At 47.5% G+C, this 15,434-nt stretch overlaps 1 protein-coding gene across 4 annotated transcripts in view; it reads left to right on the forward strand.

The window, feature by feature from the left end:
• Positions 1–15,434, forward strand: part of cntfr (ciliary neurotrophic factor receptor) — a 504,785-nt gene that overhangs the window by 220,431 nt on the left and 268,920 nt on the right. For 2 of the 4 annotated variants that reach the window (XM_072497289.1, XM_072497287.1), the window contains one exon: positions 6,185–6,424. In XM_072497289.1, the coding sequence (XP_072353390.1) occupies positions 6,185–6,424 (240 nt within the window). The remainder of the gene's footprint in view (positions 1–6,184; positions 6,425–15,434) is intronic. The other 2 variants (XM_072497290.1, XM_072497288.1) reach the window with 1 other exon arrangement.

Here is a 15,434-nt window from a genome sequence, read left to right on the forward strand (position 1 = left end):
AAGTGCCTCTAGCATTCAACATTCCAATATGGACACTTCTGGGTGATCTGAAAAGATTGTGAATTGACTATGCTGGTTGTTCATTGTGGCGATTGATATCAATTACCAAAATACATGCACGTACGCAAAGGGAAGTCCAGCAGAGTTTTTTCTCAAAGCCTAATGAAATCGTCAGTTTAGGAGACTAAACTGCGTGATATAAATGGGCAGGGGATACAATTAAAATCCATTTCTGAAGTTATTCCAGGATATGGTGAGTTTATGGATAGGTGGCGTATGAAAATGGGAAGGGACTTGATGGGCCTAATGACCTTTAGCTGTTCCTGAAAATGCCTACATTCTTGGTGGAGTCTGTGTTGTATTAGTTCTTGGCGCAGCCTTGAGACAAGGTGCCTAAGATAGTGGAAGTTTAGCTAGCCGATGTGCTCCTGTAATAATAGCACCTTTCATCACAAGCTTCAATCATCGGGAGACATTCCTGATATGTAATAATCCCTGCTGTGAAATATGGGAATATGAGAGAGAGTTTAGAAATTAATTTTATTTCTAAATACTCTACATTTCCAGTCCAGATGTTATGTGATGGAGGCTTACAAACTTACCTGTTCATATCTTTAATGCAGCCCTTAAGAACAGTAGGTATCGCAATCACCACCTGTTCTTTTCATGATCTCATTCAAAAATGGGAAACTAGCCTTTAATGACGCTCTTGACATTTTTTTCCTCCTCTGACAGTAAGCATAGTAAGATTTAATCAAACCGCCTGCTTTTTCAGACAATTTTTCACTCAAGAGCCTCAATCATATCTTCTGAATCTCCTACATTCCATGTGCTATTCTGAAAGTAACCCTTTAATCTCTATTACTGATTGTCCAAACTCAATAAGCTTCTGCTATTTGCCATTGTGGTGTTGGATTACATTTCAAAGCGGCTTCTTAATGAAATCCCAATGTAACCCTGCAGTGTGGAAGCTAGTTGGGAAGGAGAAGAGAAAAAAAACAAAAGATAGAGTCAAGTGAATGGATAAAAGAATAACATAAAGAATGAAGTAAAACCAGAGAAATTAAAAAGAAAATAAAGGATTAGAGTGAATGTAAGATCAATACTTAAATGGAAATCAAAACATTGGGCACAATTTAACCACTGCGTTGCACCCGGCACGATCAGGGAATGCCGTTTAAATAGCAGGAAAGTACAAAATCAAGATTTGCACCAGGCGCAAATCAGTTTGCTATCTAACCGGCCCACTCCCGATGGCGAGTTACGGATCTCACCCAAACATGGCAAGCATGTCATTAACTCCAATTTGCATTAATTTAAATCTTACTTGCGAGACTGAATTTGAATGTAACGGCCTCCGGGGAATTATCCGGCTCCCGAGCGAGAGATCACGCAGGCGTCGTTTAGTACTCCTTTTTAAAAATATGAGGCTGAGGCAATGGCTGCTGAGGGGGAACTGAGGGGGTGAATAGTCATTTCCATTTTTCGGTGTGCAGCTCAAGGACACTGAAGCTGCTGCCCCAGTGATTGGGGTGAGGGCGGGTTTGCCCGTGAAGCCTTCAATCCATCTTTAAACATTGTGGATACCCGTAACAGGGGAAACTACAGCTGCTGCCTTTCTGTCCTACCAAAAATGTCCAGGAAAGAGCCCTTTTCCTGGTTAAAAGCTGACGGTCACGTTAACTGCCTTCCACTGTGAGCAGCCTCCAGCTGCACAGCTGAAGGCTATTGCTAATAAGGAATAAGCTTTGTTGGTTGTGAGAGCATTTCACGTCTCCAGTGGCTTCTCGTGGGTACATGTGCCATGTCTCAGGTGAGGATTACTGCATCGTATTTCAATCAAATTTTGAAATTTGCCTGAACTCTAGAACTGTCAGCACCATAGAGGCAGCATCCAACAATCAAACACTCGAGCGCTGAGCTTCAGCATTAGGGCTATCCTTGCTACCACAGGGCAAGTGTGTGGATCAGGGGAGGGCACGATCTCCCTAATGTTTCCTATATGGGTCTAGGGGTGGCTGCTGTGGTAATTGTGAGTATGCAGAGCGAGGTTCTCCAGCACAACTGGCTCGCTGGATGGTACTCTGAAAGAAGGCAGGACACGTAAGGGTGGGGACGGCTTGGGGGGATTTGAGGGTCCCGGAGTAGAAACCTTAACTGATTGTCGGTCTCTCTCCTTCTCCAATTCCTTACAGATGTAACAATATGGCTGATTATGTCGGTCCCACAGTGGCTGTTCTCATGGTGCTGGTGGCAGCCCACGCAGCCAGATGCCGGAAAGGCAGCAGCAGCATTGTGCAGGCTAGAGGTGGCATCTCATGTGCAGGGGGCCGCTGCACACCCTGACGTCACGGCTGCCCATTAGGCAGAGGAGGAACCCAGTGGGGGATGGCAGCAACAGCCCAAGGTGTACAGGCATCGTTTATCTTTTGAAGAGATGACGGACAGCATGTGCTGCAGGAGACTCTGTCTCATCAAAGAGACAGTGCGGCACCTATGCAATGTCCTTGCAGACTTAGCACCCCATGGAGGAGGACACTCGCGCCCAGTGACCTTGCAATTCACAGCAGGCTTGAACTTTAATGCAACTGGATCATCCCAAGGCTCAAGCGGGAACTTGTGCGGCATGACACAAGCTCCAGCCCACAAGTGCATCTGTCAGGTCATGGATGCCCTGTATGCCCGGGTAGCAGACTGTATCAACTTGAGCTAGACCAAGCCCACCAAGTTGCCCAGATGGTCCGGGGGTAATTGATGGCAAACATATTTCCTTGCGCGCACCAGGCCATCAGGGGATTCCCTTTATTACCAGAAAAAGGTTCTACTCCCTGAATATTCAAGTCGTGTGATCACAACCTCTGGCTCATGTCTGGGTGCGCACTTCCCAGGGAGGATGCATGACAGCACATCCTGGGACACTCTGAGATCCCCGGTGTCTTTGAGGATGCCCCAGGGTGATGGGTTGCGTCTTGGGAGTTGAAGGCTACCTGCTGAGGTCCTGGCTGATGATGCCAGTGCTGAGGCTGGGGACCAAGATGGAGACCTTGTATAACGAGACCAATGTTGCCACCTGTGCAGTAATAGAGCAGTGCATCAGACTGCTCAGAATGCGGTTCTGATGTCTGGAATACTCTGGTGGTGCACTACAGTACAACCCTCAGAGGGCCTCCCGCTTTGTGGTGGTCTGCTGTGTCCTCTGTAACCTGGCACAGTAGCGTGCCTTAAGGGGAGGAGGGACATGCAGCCTCATCTGAGGAGGAGGAGCAAGACCAGGAGGGGATGGTGGGTGCGCCACGGGAGGAGATGCAGGAGAATCCGGAGGATGGAGGACAGGTGGCGGGAAGGGGTCCAGAATGCCCGAAGGACCAGGGAGGCCTTCATCCTTGTCCACTTCTCATAGGATGAGGCTTTGTCCGTCAGCTCGCACGCCGCCCAACCCCCAATCCCCTCTTTCCTCATCCCCTCGACTACCACATTCAACCCAGGGTCTGTGTAACATTATCCCAGGGTGATGGCCCTGTGGCAGCACTGTCAGCGGGTCAATATACAAGGCAGGAGATTGATGATCGCTCGTTGTGAGAAAAGCTCTGATGCTCTTCAGTTTCTGCCAAAGTCTGACTCTTGTCTGTCTTCTAACAGTGCGCTCCCACCTATCCTCTGAACGGGGTCTGCACCGGGGGGTATTTGATCTTAGACCACCCGGGGGAGGGGGGGGGAAGAGCGGGGGGGAGAGAGTGGAGGGCAACAGGGGGTGGGGGTGCAGGCAGGCTCACTGTGAAGATTAACCGGACAGGCTTCACATATCAGGTGTAACATGTTTTAATAGTGAACATTTGTCACTTCCATTCCCCTAGCTACAGCTAGTGAAACCCCAGTGCCCACTCAGTGATTCTCTCTTCTTGATCTTTTTTGGGCTAGTGCCATGTATAATTGTGTCCTCAGGATACACATCAGAGGTGGAGGCAGCCGGCTGCTTTCCACGTCCTGTGGCCTTTGATGCCCTTGGTGGACATCTGCTGGAGGATATCCGGCTGACTAACCAGTGTCACAGACTTCCCCGTGATACACTGTTTTGCCCGCTGCCCTGGAGATGTGCCGGTGTCAGGAGGGGGGAGGTGAGCGAGGGGGTTCTGAAGAACTGAGACCGCCTTTGTCTCCTTGGTGGCAGGCCTCGCGAAGGCCTCCGCGCTTCATTCGCGTTGATGGTGCCTGTAGGCCCTTGGGGTCTCCATCGGATGGAGGACCAGCTGGAGTGAGCTCCTGAGGCCCCTGTGTCATCTAGCTCTGCCAGTCCTGGCATCTTCCTGTTATCTGCACCATGGTGTTGACGCCCTCAGTAATGCTCCTCAGTGATTGCACCATGCTCTGCCGCACACCGGTAATGTCCACATGATGTCGAGGCCCTTGGCTGAGCCATGCCTTGAACACCACAACTCAAAAAGCTGAACTCGTGCTGCAGGCTTTCCACTGCGGATGCCACCCTCTGTGTGGGACTCAGTGCCGCACATAGTCGGCATCATCTCCAGCGCCCGTAGTCTTTGGGACTCCTCCAATCGGCCATGCAGTTGCTGACATCCCCTCCTGAATCTCACAGCCGTGTCCTAGCATCTGCATCAGCTCAGGGATAACCTTGTCCAGAGGCTCGGTATCTGACTGGGATTCCGCAGAATCCTGGGATCCAACAGACCTCCGACTGCTGACTCCCATGAATATTTCTCTCTCCACTTGATAGGCATCAGCAACTGTGTGGTGCTGAGACCAGATTGTGCCCCAAAGCCTGGCCACAAATGTCGCCCACCTAGGTGTGTGTCTCTGCGCTGATGGAAGGGGCCCTGCTCCTATCTTGCCTTTTCCTGCTTATGGGCTTTCATCCCTTGCAGGGACAAAGAGAGGGCATTTTGAGTCATGTGGATCAGGGTGGTCTATAGCAGGTTGTATGCGTGGGCACTGCAACTGGACAAGAAGGGGTTGTGCTGGTGGGTGCCAGGGGATGCGGAGGCACAATCATGAAGATCAGATGTGGGGAGGGTGTGAGGTAGCAGCAGTGATTTATCGGGTGGGGGGTGGGGTCGTTGTGAATTTGAGGGGTGGCAAGCGGAATTGATGCCAGGGAGAGGTGACAATCTACCCTTGCAGCTCCGTGGAGGTCATTGGTCTTCTGACATGGGACACTGGTCCTCCTGGTCATGCTGTCCGAATTCAAAGCTGCTGCCACTGCCTCCCAGGCGGTATTGGTGACAGTGTTACTGATCTTCTGACCGCCTCGAGGGAACAGAATGTCTTGTCTCTCATCGATGGCTTTTGAGAAGCTTGGCCAAGTCGGCATCCCCAAAGGGAAGAGCAGGTCTACGTGCTGCCAAGCTTCTGTGTTGACTTGGAGTGAGCGGTGAGGGAGCGTTTAAAAGTAGCTCCCCCTTAGCGGCAAGACGCTGAGGCGTGGATCTAAGTGCCGTTAAATACGGGTCACAATCTAGCCTATGCAGCCATTGCGAAACATGTCACCATTCAAGCCCAAAATGACACTTAGAAATTGTTCCGTTAAATCGATCCCTATTTTTCACCCTCAAACATCTCCGAAGAATGTCACGGTATTTGTAATCAAACATTTTTCAGCTTCCATTTTATTGTTCCATTGAATTTTGGGGGGAATGTTAAAGAACGGTCTTCACAGATAGAATTCTATCAGAATTATATTCCATGACTCAATGAGGCATTTTGTACACTCCACAGACAATATTAATTATGGTGATTAAGGGAATTCCATTCAGTGGGCTGATAAATTGATTGTTGCTATACTCATGCCACAGAGACCAGGTTCAATGTCCAGTTTTAGTTAAAATAGCTAATCATAGTGAAAACAAGAGGGTGGAATGGGGGACCTGGGGGGGGGGGGGGGGGGAAGGATGTTCAATGGCCTTCGCGCTAACAGGTGCAAAAATCTGATTGAGATCCTACCCCAGGTTACTGCTGGTGAATCCTGCCTCCTATGGGATAATTAGCTCACCAACACTCTTCCTCTAGGCTCAGACATCAAAAATGGGCACCTGGATGAGGTATTAGTAAGGTGGTAGAAGCAACTTTCAGTGTAAGTCTGTACCTTCAGGGGAGAAAATAAGGGCAGTATGGGTTAAATACCCCACTTCGGCATCCGCTGTAACATCACAAATATTTTCTCTGATTTCAGAAGGAAGGAAATACTACAAAAGAATTGGCAGCAATGTAACCCTGCAGTGTGAGACATCTGACAGTCATGCTTCAGTGATCTGGAGATTTAATGGGCATGCGATAGACCACAATGAAGACCAACCTTTTCACGGCACCAACCTCACCCTCAGAAACCTAGATTCAATACATAGCGGAACATACAGCTGTCATGAGAAACACAATGGAAGGCTGAAAAATCAAATAACAATCCATGTTGGAAGTAAGTGCTATTTTCTGTTCAAAAGCATTTATTTTTTTAATAGAACCTATCAAGATATGACCCCTTTAAGGAAACAATCTCACAGTGTCATTAAATAATTTTGGAATAATGTGACTGAAAAGTTGTTTAAAAACAAGCTTATGGTGGGGATTGGGAAACAGGCTGTCAATGGAAAGCAATGACCTCGGCATCAGCCACTGAGTGCATTGTCATACCTTTCACTTATTATGAGGACAACATCAGTTAGGCACAAAAGTAAAGGGAAACTGCACTAAATCACTTATGCTTACTTAATCACGCATGATTAATATCTCTAATTATTGGATATTTTAAAGTATAACTTTTTTTGTTGTTGAAAAAGTAAATGAAGCTTTCGACTTTCCTGTCAAACGGAAGGTGGATACTATCAGCTTGTATAGTCATAACCAAGTGTTTATGTACAATCAGGGGCTGGATTCTCCGTTTTTGGGACTATATCCCCACGCCATCGTGAAAACTGTGGGCCGGGATTCTCCCGGAATCGGCGGGGCTGCCTGTACCGGCACCAAAGAGCGGCGTGAACCTCTCCGGCGTCGGGCCGCCCGGAAGTTGCAGAATCCTCCGCACTTCCAGGGGCTAGGCCGGCGCTGGATGGTTGGCGCCGCACCAACTGGCGCCGAAGGGCCTCCGCCGGCCACGCGAGTTGGCACATGTGCAGGACCGCCAGTGTGTTCTGGCGCATGCGCAGAACCACTGGCATGTTTCCTGCGCATGCGCAGGGGGTTTCTTCTCTGCACCTGCCATGGCAGAGCCTTACACAGGCCGGCGCGGAGGGAAAGAGTGCCCCCTCGGCACAGGCCCGCCCGCAGAGCGGTGGGCCCCGATCGCGGGCCAGGCCTCCTTCTCTCCCCCCCCCCCCCCCCCCGAGGACTCCGCTAGCCGCCCTCCAAGCCAGGTCCCGCCTGTATGGACCATGTCTAATCGACGCCAGTGGGACTGGCCGAAAACGGGCGGCCGCTCGGCCCATCGCGGCCCGGAGAATTGTCGGGGGGGGGCGCTGCCAATAGCCCCTGGCCAGCGCGATCCCCGCCCGAAAACCGGCACCGTAGAATTCGGCAGCGGGGCGGGGTTCACGCCGCACCCTGGCGATTCTCTGACCCAGCGCGGGGTCGGAGAATCCTGCCCGTGGTCTTTTACACCAGGAACGTTCGGCGTCAGGGTGCGGAGAATCCAACCACCAGCTTTACCTGTTGGCATTTATCCCCTTTCAGTAACTCAGGTTACCGAGCATTTTGTTATTTGAAAAACAAAACAAAACTGTTCAATGGAAATACACAGCAGGTTCATCAGCATCATGAGCAGAAAAATCAGGGTCTGCACCTCCAATCACAGAATTGCTATGGTGCAGAAGGAGGCCAATTGGCCCGTTGTGTCTGCACCGGCTCTCCAAATGAGCACTATGGCTTTGCGCAGTTTCCCTGTCTTTTCCTGTTTACCTGCACATTGTTTCTATTAACATAATCTTCTAATGCCCTCTTAAATTCCTCAATTGAATCTGCCTCCACCACACTTCCAGCAGTGTGTTCCAGACCACAACCACTCACTGTGTGCAAAATGTGTTTTCTCACATCACATTTGCTTCTTTTGCAAATCACTTTAAATCTGTACCCTCCGTTCTCGATCGTTTTACGAGTGGAAACAATGTCTTCTAATATCTATCATTAATCTGTTTACTCTCCATCTCCTGACAAAGCTGCTATGTATTTCTAATGTGTTGCTAGTTTAAATCTGCAGCATTTGAGGGTTGGAATTCTTCCTACTTATAGTGGCCAGGATTCTCCATTTGGGAGACTATGCTCTCCCGCCGGAGCTGAATTGCGCGCTCACGAATGGTGAGGATTGGGAGGGATTCCCCAGGGAATCCCGCTATCTGGCTGCCATTTTGAACTCTCAACAGAGACCCTTGAATTGAAAGACCCCTGTCTGGAAGCTGGGACGGAGGCAGTGAAACAAATCACTGCTTTTACACTCACCTGGGCAATATATGTGCTGGGTCAGACACCGGAAGCAGCACCTGCCAATACTTGGAAAGAGAAAACCAGTCAGCTAGGTTTAAACGCCCTCAGGTCTTTGATCTGTCAGGCAGTCATTCATTTTTCTTTTTGATATTCATTTTACTGGTCTGTGATTGCCACCTTCCCCACACACCCAACTGTCAGCATTGTTCCATTCATCTCCCTTAGAAGTGGTCAGCTGAGAAACTAACCAGTGGTTTGAAAGATGAAGCTTTGATTGACAGCTCATGGACCACTTCAAACAGAATTAAGTGCTTTCCAATAATCTCCCTTCACAGTTGAGTGATTTTCAAGCGGTCAGCTAGAAACTAACAACACTTAACTCTGTTTAAAGTGGTCCGCAGATGAGACAGGGTGACCCTGTGAGGAAGTTATGGGCCAATGTATATTTGTATCAAGGTTAAGAAAATTTGAGATTGATTTTATTTGTTTATTTATTACATTTAGAGTACCCAAATATTTTTTTCCAATTAAGGGGCAATTTAGCATGGCTAATTCACCTGCCCTGCACATCTTTGGGTTGTGGGGGTGAAACCCACGCAGACACGGGGAGAATGTGAAAACTCCAGACGGACAGTGACCCAGTGCCGGGATTGAACCCGGGTCCTCAGCGCCATGAGGCAGCAGTGCTAACCACTGCGCCACCGTGCTGCCCTAAAATTTGAGATTTCTAAGTGCAACTTCCTTTTGACTCTAGGCAACCACGGCGACTTGGAAAAATACACTTTTGTGGGTTTATTGCAATATTGATGGGACTTCTGAAATGTATATTTGGACACTCTGGCAGACTTTATTTTCTTTGACGTTGAGAGAGAAATGTTCTATTTTTTAAAACATATTCTTTCATGTGATCACTGAGGAGACCAGCATCTCTTGCCTATCCCCAATTGGCCTTGAACTGAAGGACTTGCTAAGCCAATTCAGGGAGCATTACTGTGGATCTGGAGTAACATACAACTTAGACCAGCAGAATTTCTTCCCTAAAAGGGCATTAGTGAACCAAATAGGTCTTTACAACAATCAATGATGGCTTCATGATGGTTGCCATTACTGAGACTGTCTTTCAATTCCAGATGCATTAATTGAGTTTAAATTCCACCATCTGCCGTGATGTGATTTGAACCCAGGTCTCCAGAGCATTAGCCTGGGCTGCTGGATTACTATTCCAGTGACATTACCCGACACCACTGTCTCCACCTGATAATATATTTCAATAATGTATGTTTTTATTTGAATTGTAGCTGAGCCCAGGTATCTACAATGGACGCTATAGCAATTGCGTAGTTTTGGGTGCAGCAGAAATCTATCTGAAAATCCTTTTCTGTAGCTTCATGCCCATTGATGGCTTCATCTGTAATGCTTCTGCATCCATCAATATTCTTGGTGCCATCCTTTGCTCCGGCTCCAGATGGATCTCCCATTGCTCCATTGCAAACACTGTCTCCAAACATTTATTTTCTCCTCAAAAACGTTTAACTCTCCTTACATTAAGCCCTATTCAGTTGAAAACGTATTTACTGCCCTCTTTTCCAGCAATGTTTTTCTAGCACTCTGCTAACACTCAAAAATATACAAGAAAAAGCTTATCATCAGATAGATGATCCCTCTTGCTTTTCTAGCCTCTAACCTTTTTGCACCATGAATGAGGGTGGGTGGGGGAATATAACAAAAAGTCACCTTGCTAAGTCTGAGCATTCTGCGGAACCATCTTTTGTATCTGATGAATTCTTGCTTCCAACCGACTAAGTTTCAGCCCCATGACAGATATTGCCCTAAGCAAGCAAATTAAATTACAGTCACGTCCACTTGCACGCAAACCCAATGCACTTAGGCAAATAGACTTTAAATCAATGCTGCTGATAAGTGAATACAAAATGAAATAGAATCTCATATTCTACATTAACCTTTGTACTCACTTCTGTTGACTGAATCACTTTGTTTGTGTGTTCTTAGAAATTGATACTTTTTTTTGTCTAGATAAGTCATGCTACCACATCTTCAACTTAATCAAGTTCTGCGTGAAGCATTGCTTTTGCTATGTTTAGAGTCCAACAAATTAAAAAGTAGTATGAAATAGTTTGTATTTTGGGAAATTTTCCATCGTATTTATGCAAGTACAAGAAATTGTGCAACAGGAAATTCTTTCTGTAATTCATCTTGGTACATGCAAACCCTGGATAAGTAGATAATACTTAAAAGGAATTGACTTTAAGACATTAATCCCAGCATTATCCTGACATAAGCCAAATTGTTACCAACTCAAAGTTTTTGCTTTATTGAGCAACTTTGGTGAAGAGCCAAGGACCATAGTCCAGAACAACACCAAAGTTGAAAACAACAAATACGAAGACCAGTTACTTTTAAAAATAGCTGATGGAAGACTCCAAGCAAAGAATTTAAAAGCTTGTAAACTGTAGGACACTTGTTCTTGATTTAATCAGTGCCATTGCAAAACTATTGTACAAGAGCCTCGAATGCTAGTCTGCACGTAGTACTGAAATTGGAACATTTAAGCCTTTTGAATTAACAATGCTGTATCACGAGAGGTGACATGTAACACACACTTATTTTTTTTTAGTTATCTTCTGTTTTAAACTTAAATTATGGATATACATTTTTCTCATGAAGATACTAATTATGGATATACATTTTTCTCATGAAGATACTAATTATGGATATACATTTTTATCATGAAGATACTAATTATGGATATACATTTTTATCATTAAGATACTGAGTTGGGATTTCATAGCGCTCGTACTATCATTGACAGACCCTTATTAAAATTATGTAAATTTCATCGGAGATCATGCATTCTGTGTAAAGGTGGAAGTCCATTGCATTCTTTTTTCTTATGTTTTAACACAAAAAAATGCTCGCAAGGGAACGAGGGAATGTAGGAGAATAAGGATAAGACCGAGAATAATGAGTAAAATTAAAGAATGGAGGAGACGAAAAGTAGAGAAGAAAGAAGGACAGAAGAAAAACGTGAGACAAATATGTTGCTGTCACTTTTATGCTATGCAGAATGATGCAAATGGGAGCCTGATACTGCTGCCTGTTTGCACCATTATTAAGTTGGGAAGCTCCACAAAAGGAGTTCAGTGTGATTTTAAAGATTGAAAATAGCCCACAATAGCTGTCAGTTCTTTTCAATCAATGAAATGTTAATTTAAAACTTTTTTGGCAAGTGCTTTTTAGCTGGTGCTTTTATATTGCAGTCAGAACCCTTTCTTGCCACAATAAGGATTAGGCTTGATAGCTTCAGTTGAAAATCAAGAACCCACAGAGACATGATTGGGATAAAATGTGTCCTCTTGTTTGCAATTTCTAAAATTTACTGATACCCCACCACTTCTGAGTAGTTTCTGATAAATAATTGGCTACAAAGTCTTCCTGGGGAACTTCTCTTCCACGATTCCATCTGATAACGTTGCCTCTATACGTGCCCAAGATTTCCCTTCCTTATCCTCATGAGGACCACCGCTCGATAATTCTCTTGTGGTCACATGTAATTGGTACCAGACCCACATTCCCATGAATTTCCTTCCTATCTAACTGTATCATTGCTGCGTCCTTGGGACGCTTTAGCAAAGATTAGCAAAGGCCCTTTCAAGTGATAACGGTGACTCTGAGGTACCTACCTGGGGCAAGAAGGCTTTCCATTCTCCTTCCATTTTATCCCCAGCATATACCTACTGAGTTCTTTGTCTCAGGCAAGCCTTTTGTTCGAGCAGCTAGTTTGATATTTGAGATACTCTTGTCCTCTTAAGAATAACCTTGGCTCAGAACCAGGATTCTTTGCCCTTGCTCTTGCCCTTTAAGCTGCCTCTGGACCCCACAAGTCCTGTCAAGAGCCAACCGATTATACATAGATACATAGAAGATAGGTGCAGGAGGAGGCTTTTTGGCTCTTCGAGCCTGCTCTGCCAATCATCACCATCATGGCTGATCATCCAACTGTTCAGGATTGCGTAACTATTTTAGGTAATAAATTATAGGTAATAAACTCCAATGCATTTATTTGGGTCAGGATTGGGGAAGTGAGATCTCTTTGTACCTAGTGGTCAGGATACTGTGCTCTCACTGGTGGCGAGCTTGGAGGTGGGATGGGAATGACCTTTGGTGGGATAGTGGCATCCCCAAACCCTGCATAATAATTTCCTCTTCACTGTGGACATCGAACTGCTCAATACCCCCATCCCCCACGAGCGTCACCCTTCTTCTTGAACTCCACTCACTTCCTCCAAATAAATGGTGTTGTTTGGGGTTCTAGCTGTGCCTACCTTTTGGTGGGATATGTGGAACACTCATTATTGCAGTCTTACTCAGGTCCCTTACTTCACCTCTTTTACTTGTTCATTGGTGACTGTATTGGTGCCACCTCTAGCTCTCACCATGCACTGGAAGATTTCATTGATTTAGTTTCCAATTTCCACCACTCCCTCATTTTCAACTGGCCTATCTCTGATTCTTCCCTTTGCTATCCTTCCTCAACTCCTCTTCTCTCCATTTCTGGGTCTAGGCTATTATTCACGACAAACCCTTACCCTGTCTGGGTTACATGTGGCTCCAAATCCACAGCAATATGGTTGATGCTTAACTGCCCTTATAGCCTGTTCAGGGCAACTAGGGGCAATAAATGGTTTGGTGACGTCCAGTTTCCATGAAATAATTTTTTTTAAACTATGAATTCCCACAGCTACCTGACTACACATCCTCACACCCTGCTTCATTCTCCCAGTTTCTCCAATCCGTCTTGCACTTCTGATATGTCTTGCTTTTCCCTCAAATGAGACTTCCCACACAACTTGGTTGAGGAGGCCCTCACCGAGTCCAATCCATTTTATGCACTTCTGTTGACAGCCCTTCCATGGTAGGGTTCCCCTTCTCCTTCCACCCGACCAGCCTCCATATTCAATGGATCGTCCTTCACCATTTTCAATAGATCCAGAGTATGTGATGCCAAGAAAAATGCTTCCTGTCCAACATCCTGGTCCACTTCTAACACTGCCTTTCCTCCGGCACCTTTCTGTACAAGCACAGGAGATGCAACACCTGTCCTTTTGCCTTCTCCTCTCTCATCCAAGGCCATAAAGAGTCCTCCTAAGATGGACTGCCGACTTCCGGGTGCGGCGATGACCAGCTAGGTCGCACGTTTCGGCACCTCCCATTTGAACGGACTTTTGGGCTCTTATTGGGAGCCCCAACGGCAATTTTTGACGGCTAAACCCATTGTGCGGTGAAACAGAAGGGAATCCCCCCGATGTACATGGAGAAAGGAGATAATAGTGGCCGGATTGCAGAGGATCCTCTGGAGCAGCGGCAAGGAAGGGAAGCACGAAGCAAGATGGCGGCGGAGGGAGGCCGCTTGGTATGGGGTCTGGAACAGCAAGAGTTCCTTCGGAGATGTGTTGAGGAGCTAAAGAAGGAGGTGCTGGCCCCGATGCTGCAGGTGATTGAGGGGCTAAAGGAGGCGCAGAAGACCCAAGAATTGGAGCTTCGTGGCGTGAAGGCAAAGGCTGCCGAAAATGAGGATGAAATACAGGGCCTGGTGGTGAAGGCAGAGACACACGAGGCATTGCATAAGAGGTGTATGGAGAGGCTGGAAGCCCTGGAAAATAGCTCGAGGAGGAAGAAGCTAAGAGTTTGGGTCTTCCCGAAGGTGCAGAGGGAGCGGACGTCGGGGCATATGTGAGCACGATGCTTCATTCCTTAATGGGACCGGAGGCCCCGACGGGCCCCTTGGAAGTGGAGGGAGCACATCGAGTCCTTGCGAGAAGACCGAAGGCGGGAGAAATACCTCGAGCTATAGTGGTGAGGTTTCACCGCTATAAAGACAGGGAGATGGTCCTGAGATGGGCGAAAAAGACACGGAGCTGCAGGTGGGAGAACACGGTGATCCGCGTGTACCAGGATTGGAGTGCGGAGGTGGCGAGAAGGAGGGCGAGTTTCAATCGGGCCAAGGCGGTGCTCCATAGAAAGAAAGTTAAATTTGGTATGCTGCAGTCGGCGAGACTGTGGGTTACACATCAAGGGAAACACCACTACTTCGAGACGGCAGAAGAGGCGTGGACATTCATTGAAGAGGAGAAGCTGGACTAGACTGGAGAGAGAAAGAACTTTTGTAATAAAGTAGTGGTGTGATTGCATGGGATTGGGAATCGGAAGGGGGGGAAAATTTTCTCTTTCCCCTCGATTGGGGGGGGGCGGGTATGGTGAACTGTGGGCGCCGGTGGGGAAGGAGAGGGGGAAGGAGAGAGGGAGCTGTGCCATTAGGGGCGGGGCCGAGTGGGAAACGCGGGCTTTGCTCCCACGCTATGGTAATTGTGGCGGGAAAAGGGGGCGCAGGAAGGAGGGGGTCTTACACAATGGGAGGCTGAGGATAAACGGGGGAAGCCGAGGTCAGCCAGATTTTGCTGACTTCTGGAAGCAACATGGGGGGAGCAATCACGCTAGAGGGTAATCTAGCGGGGGGGGGGGCGGGGGGTTAACTGGGTTGCTGCTGTTAAGGGGAAGGGGGAGCTGCTACGGGATGGGATGGTCGGGACGGGAGGACACCGTTGGGGGGACAAGTGGGTGCGTGGGAACCGGGTGAGGAGCTGGTCTAAAAAAGGGGATGGCTAGTCGACGGGTGGGGGGGGGGTAAAGAGCCCCCCAACCCGGTTGATCACGTGGAACGTGAGAGGGCTGAATGGGCCGATTATGAGGGCAAGGGTACTTGCGCACCTAAAGAAATTAAAGGCAGATGTGGTCATGCTGCAGGAGACACATCTGAAACTGGCAGATCAGGTCAGATTACGAAAAGGATGGGTGGGACAGGTATTTCACTTGGGCTTGGATGCGAAAAATAGAGGGGTGGCAATACTGGTGGGGAAACGGGTATTGTTTGAGGCGTGGACCATAGTGGCGGACAGTGGGGGTAGATACGTGATGGTGAGTGGCAGATTGCAAGG

The sequence above is a fragment of the Scyliorhinus torazame genome, chromosome 3 (assembly GCF_047496885.1).
Source record: "Scyliorhinus torazame isolate Kashiwa2021f chromosome 3, sScyTor2.1, whole genome shotgun sequence".
In the NCBI taxonomy this organism is placed as follows: domain Eukaryota; kingdom Metazoa; phylum Chordata; class Chondrichthyes; order Carcharhiniformes; family Scyliorhinidae; genus Scyliorhinus; species Scyliorhinus torazame.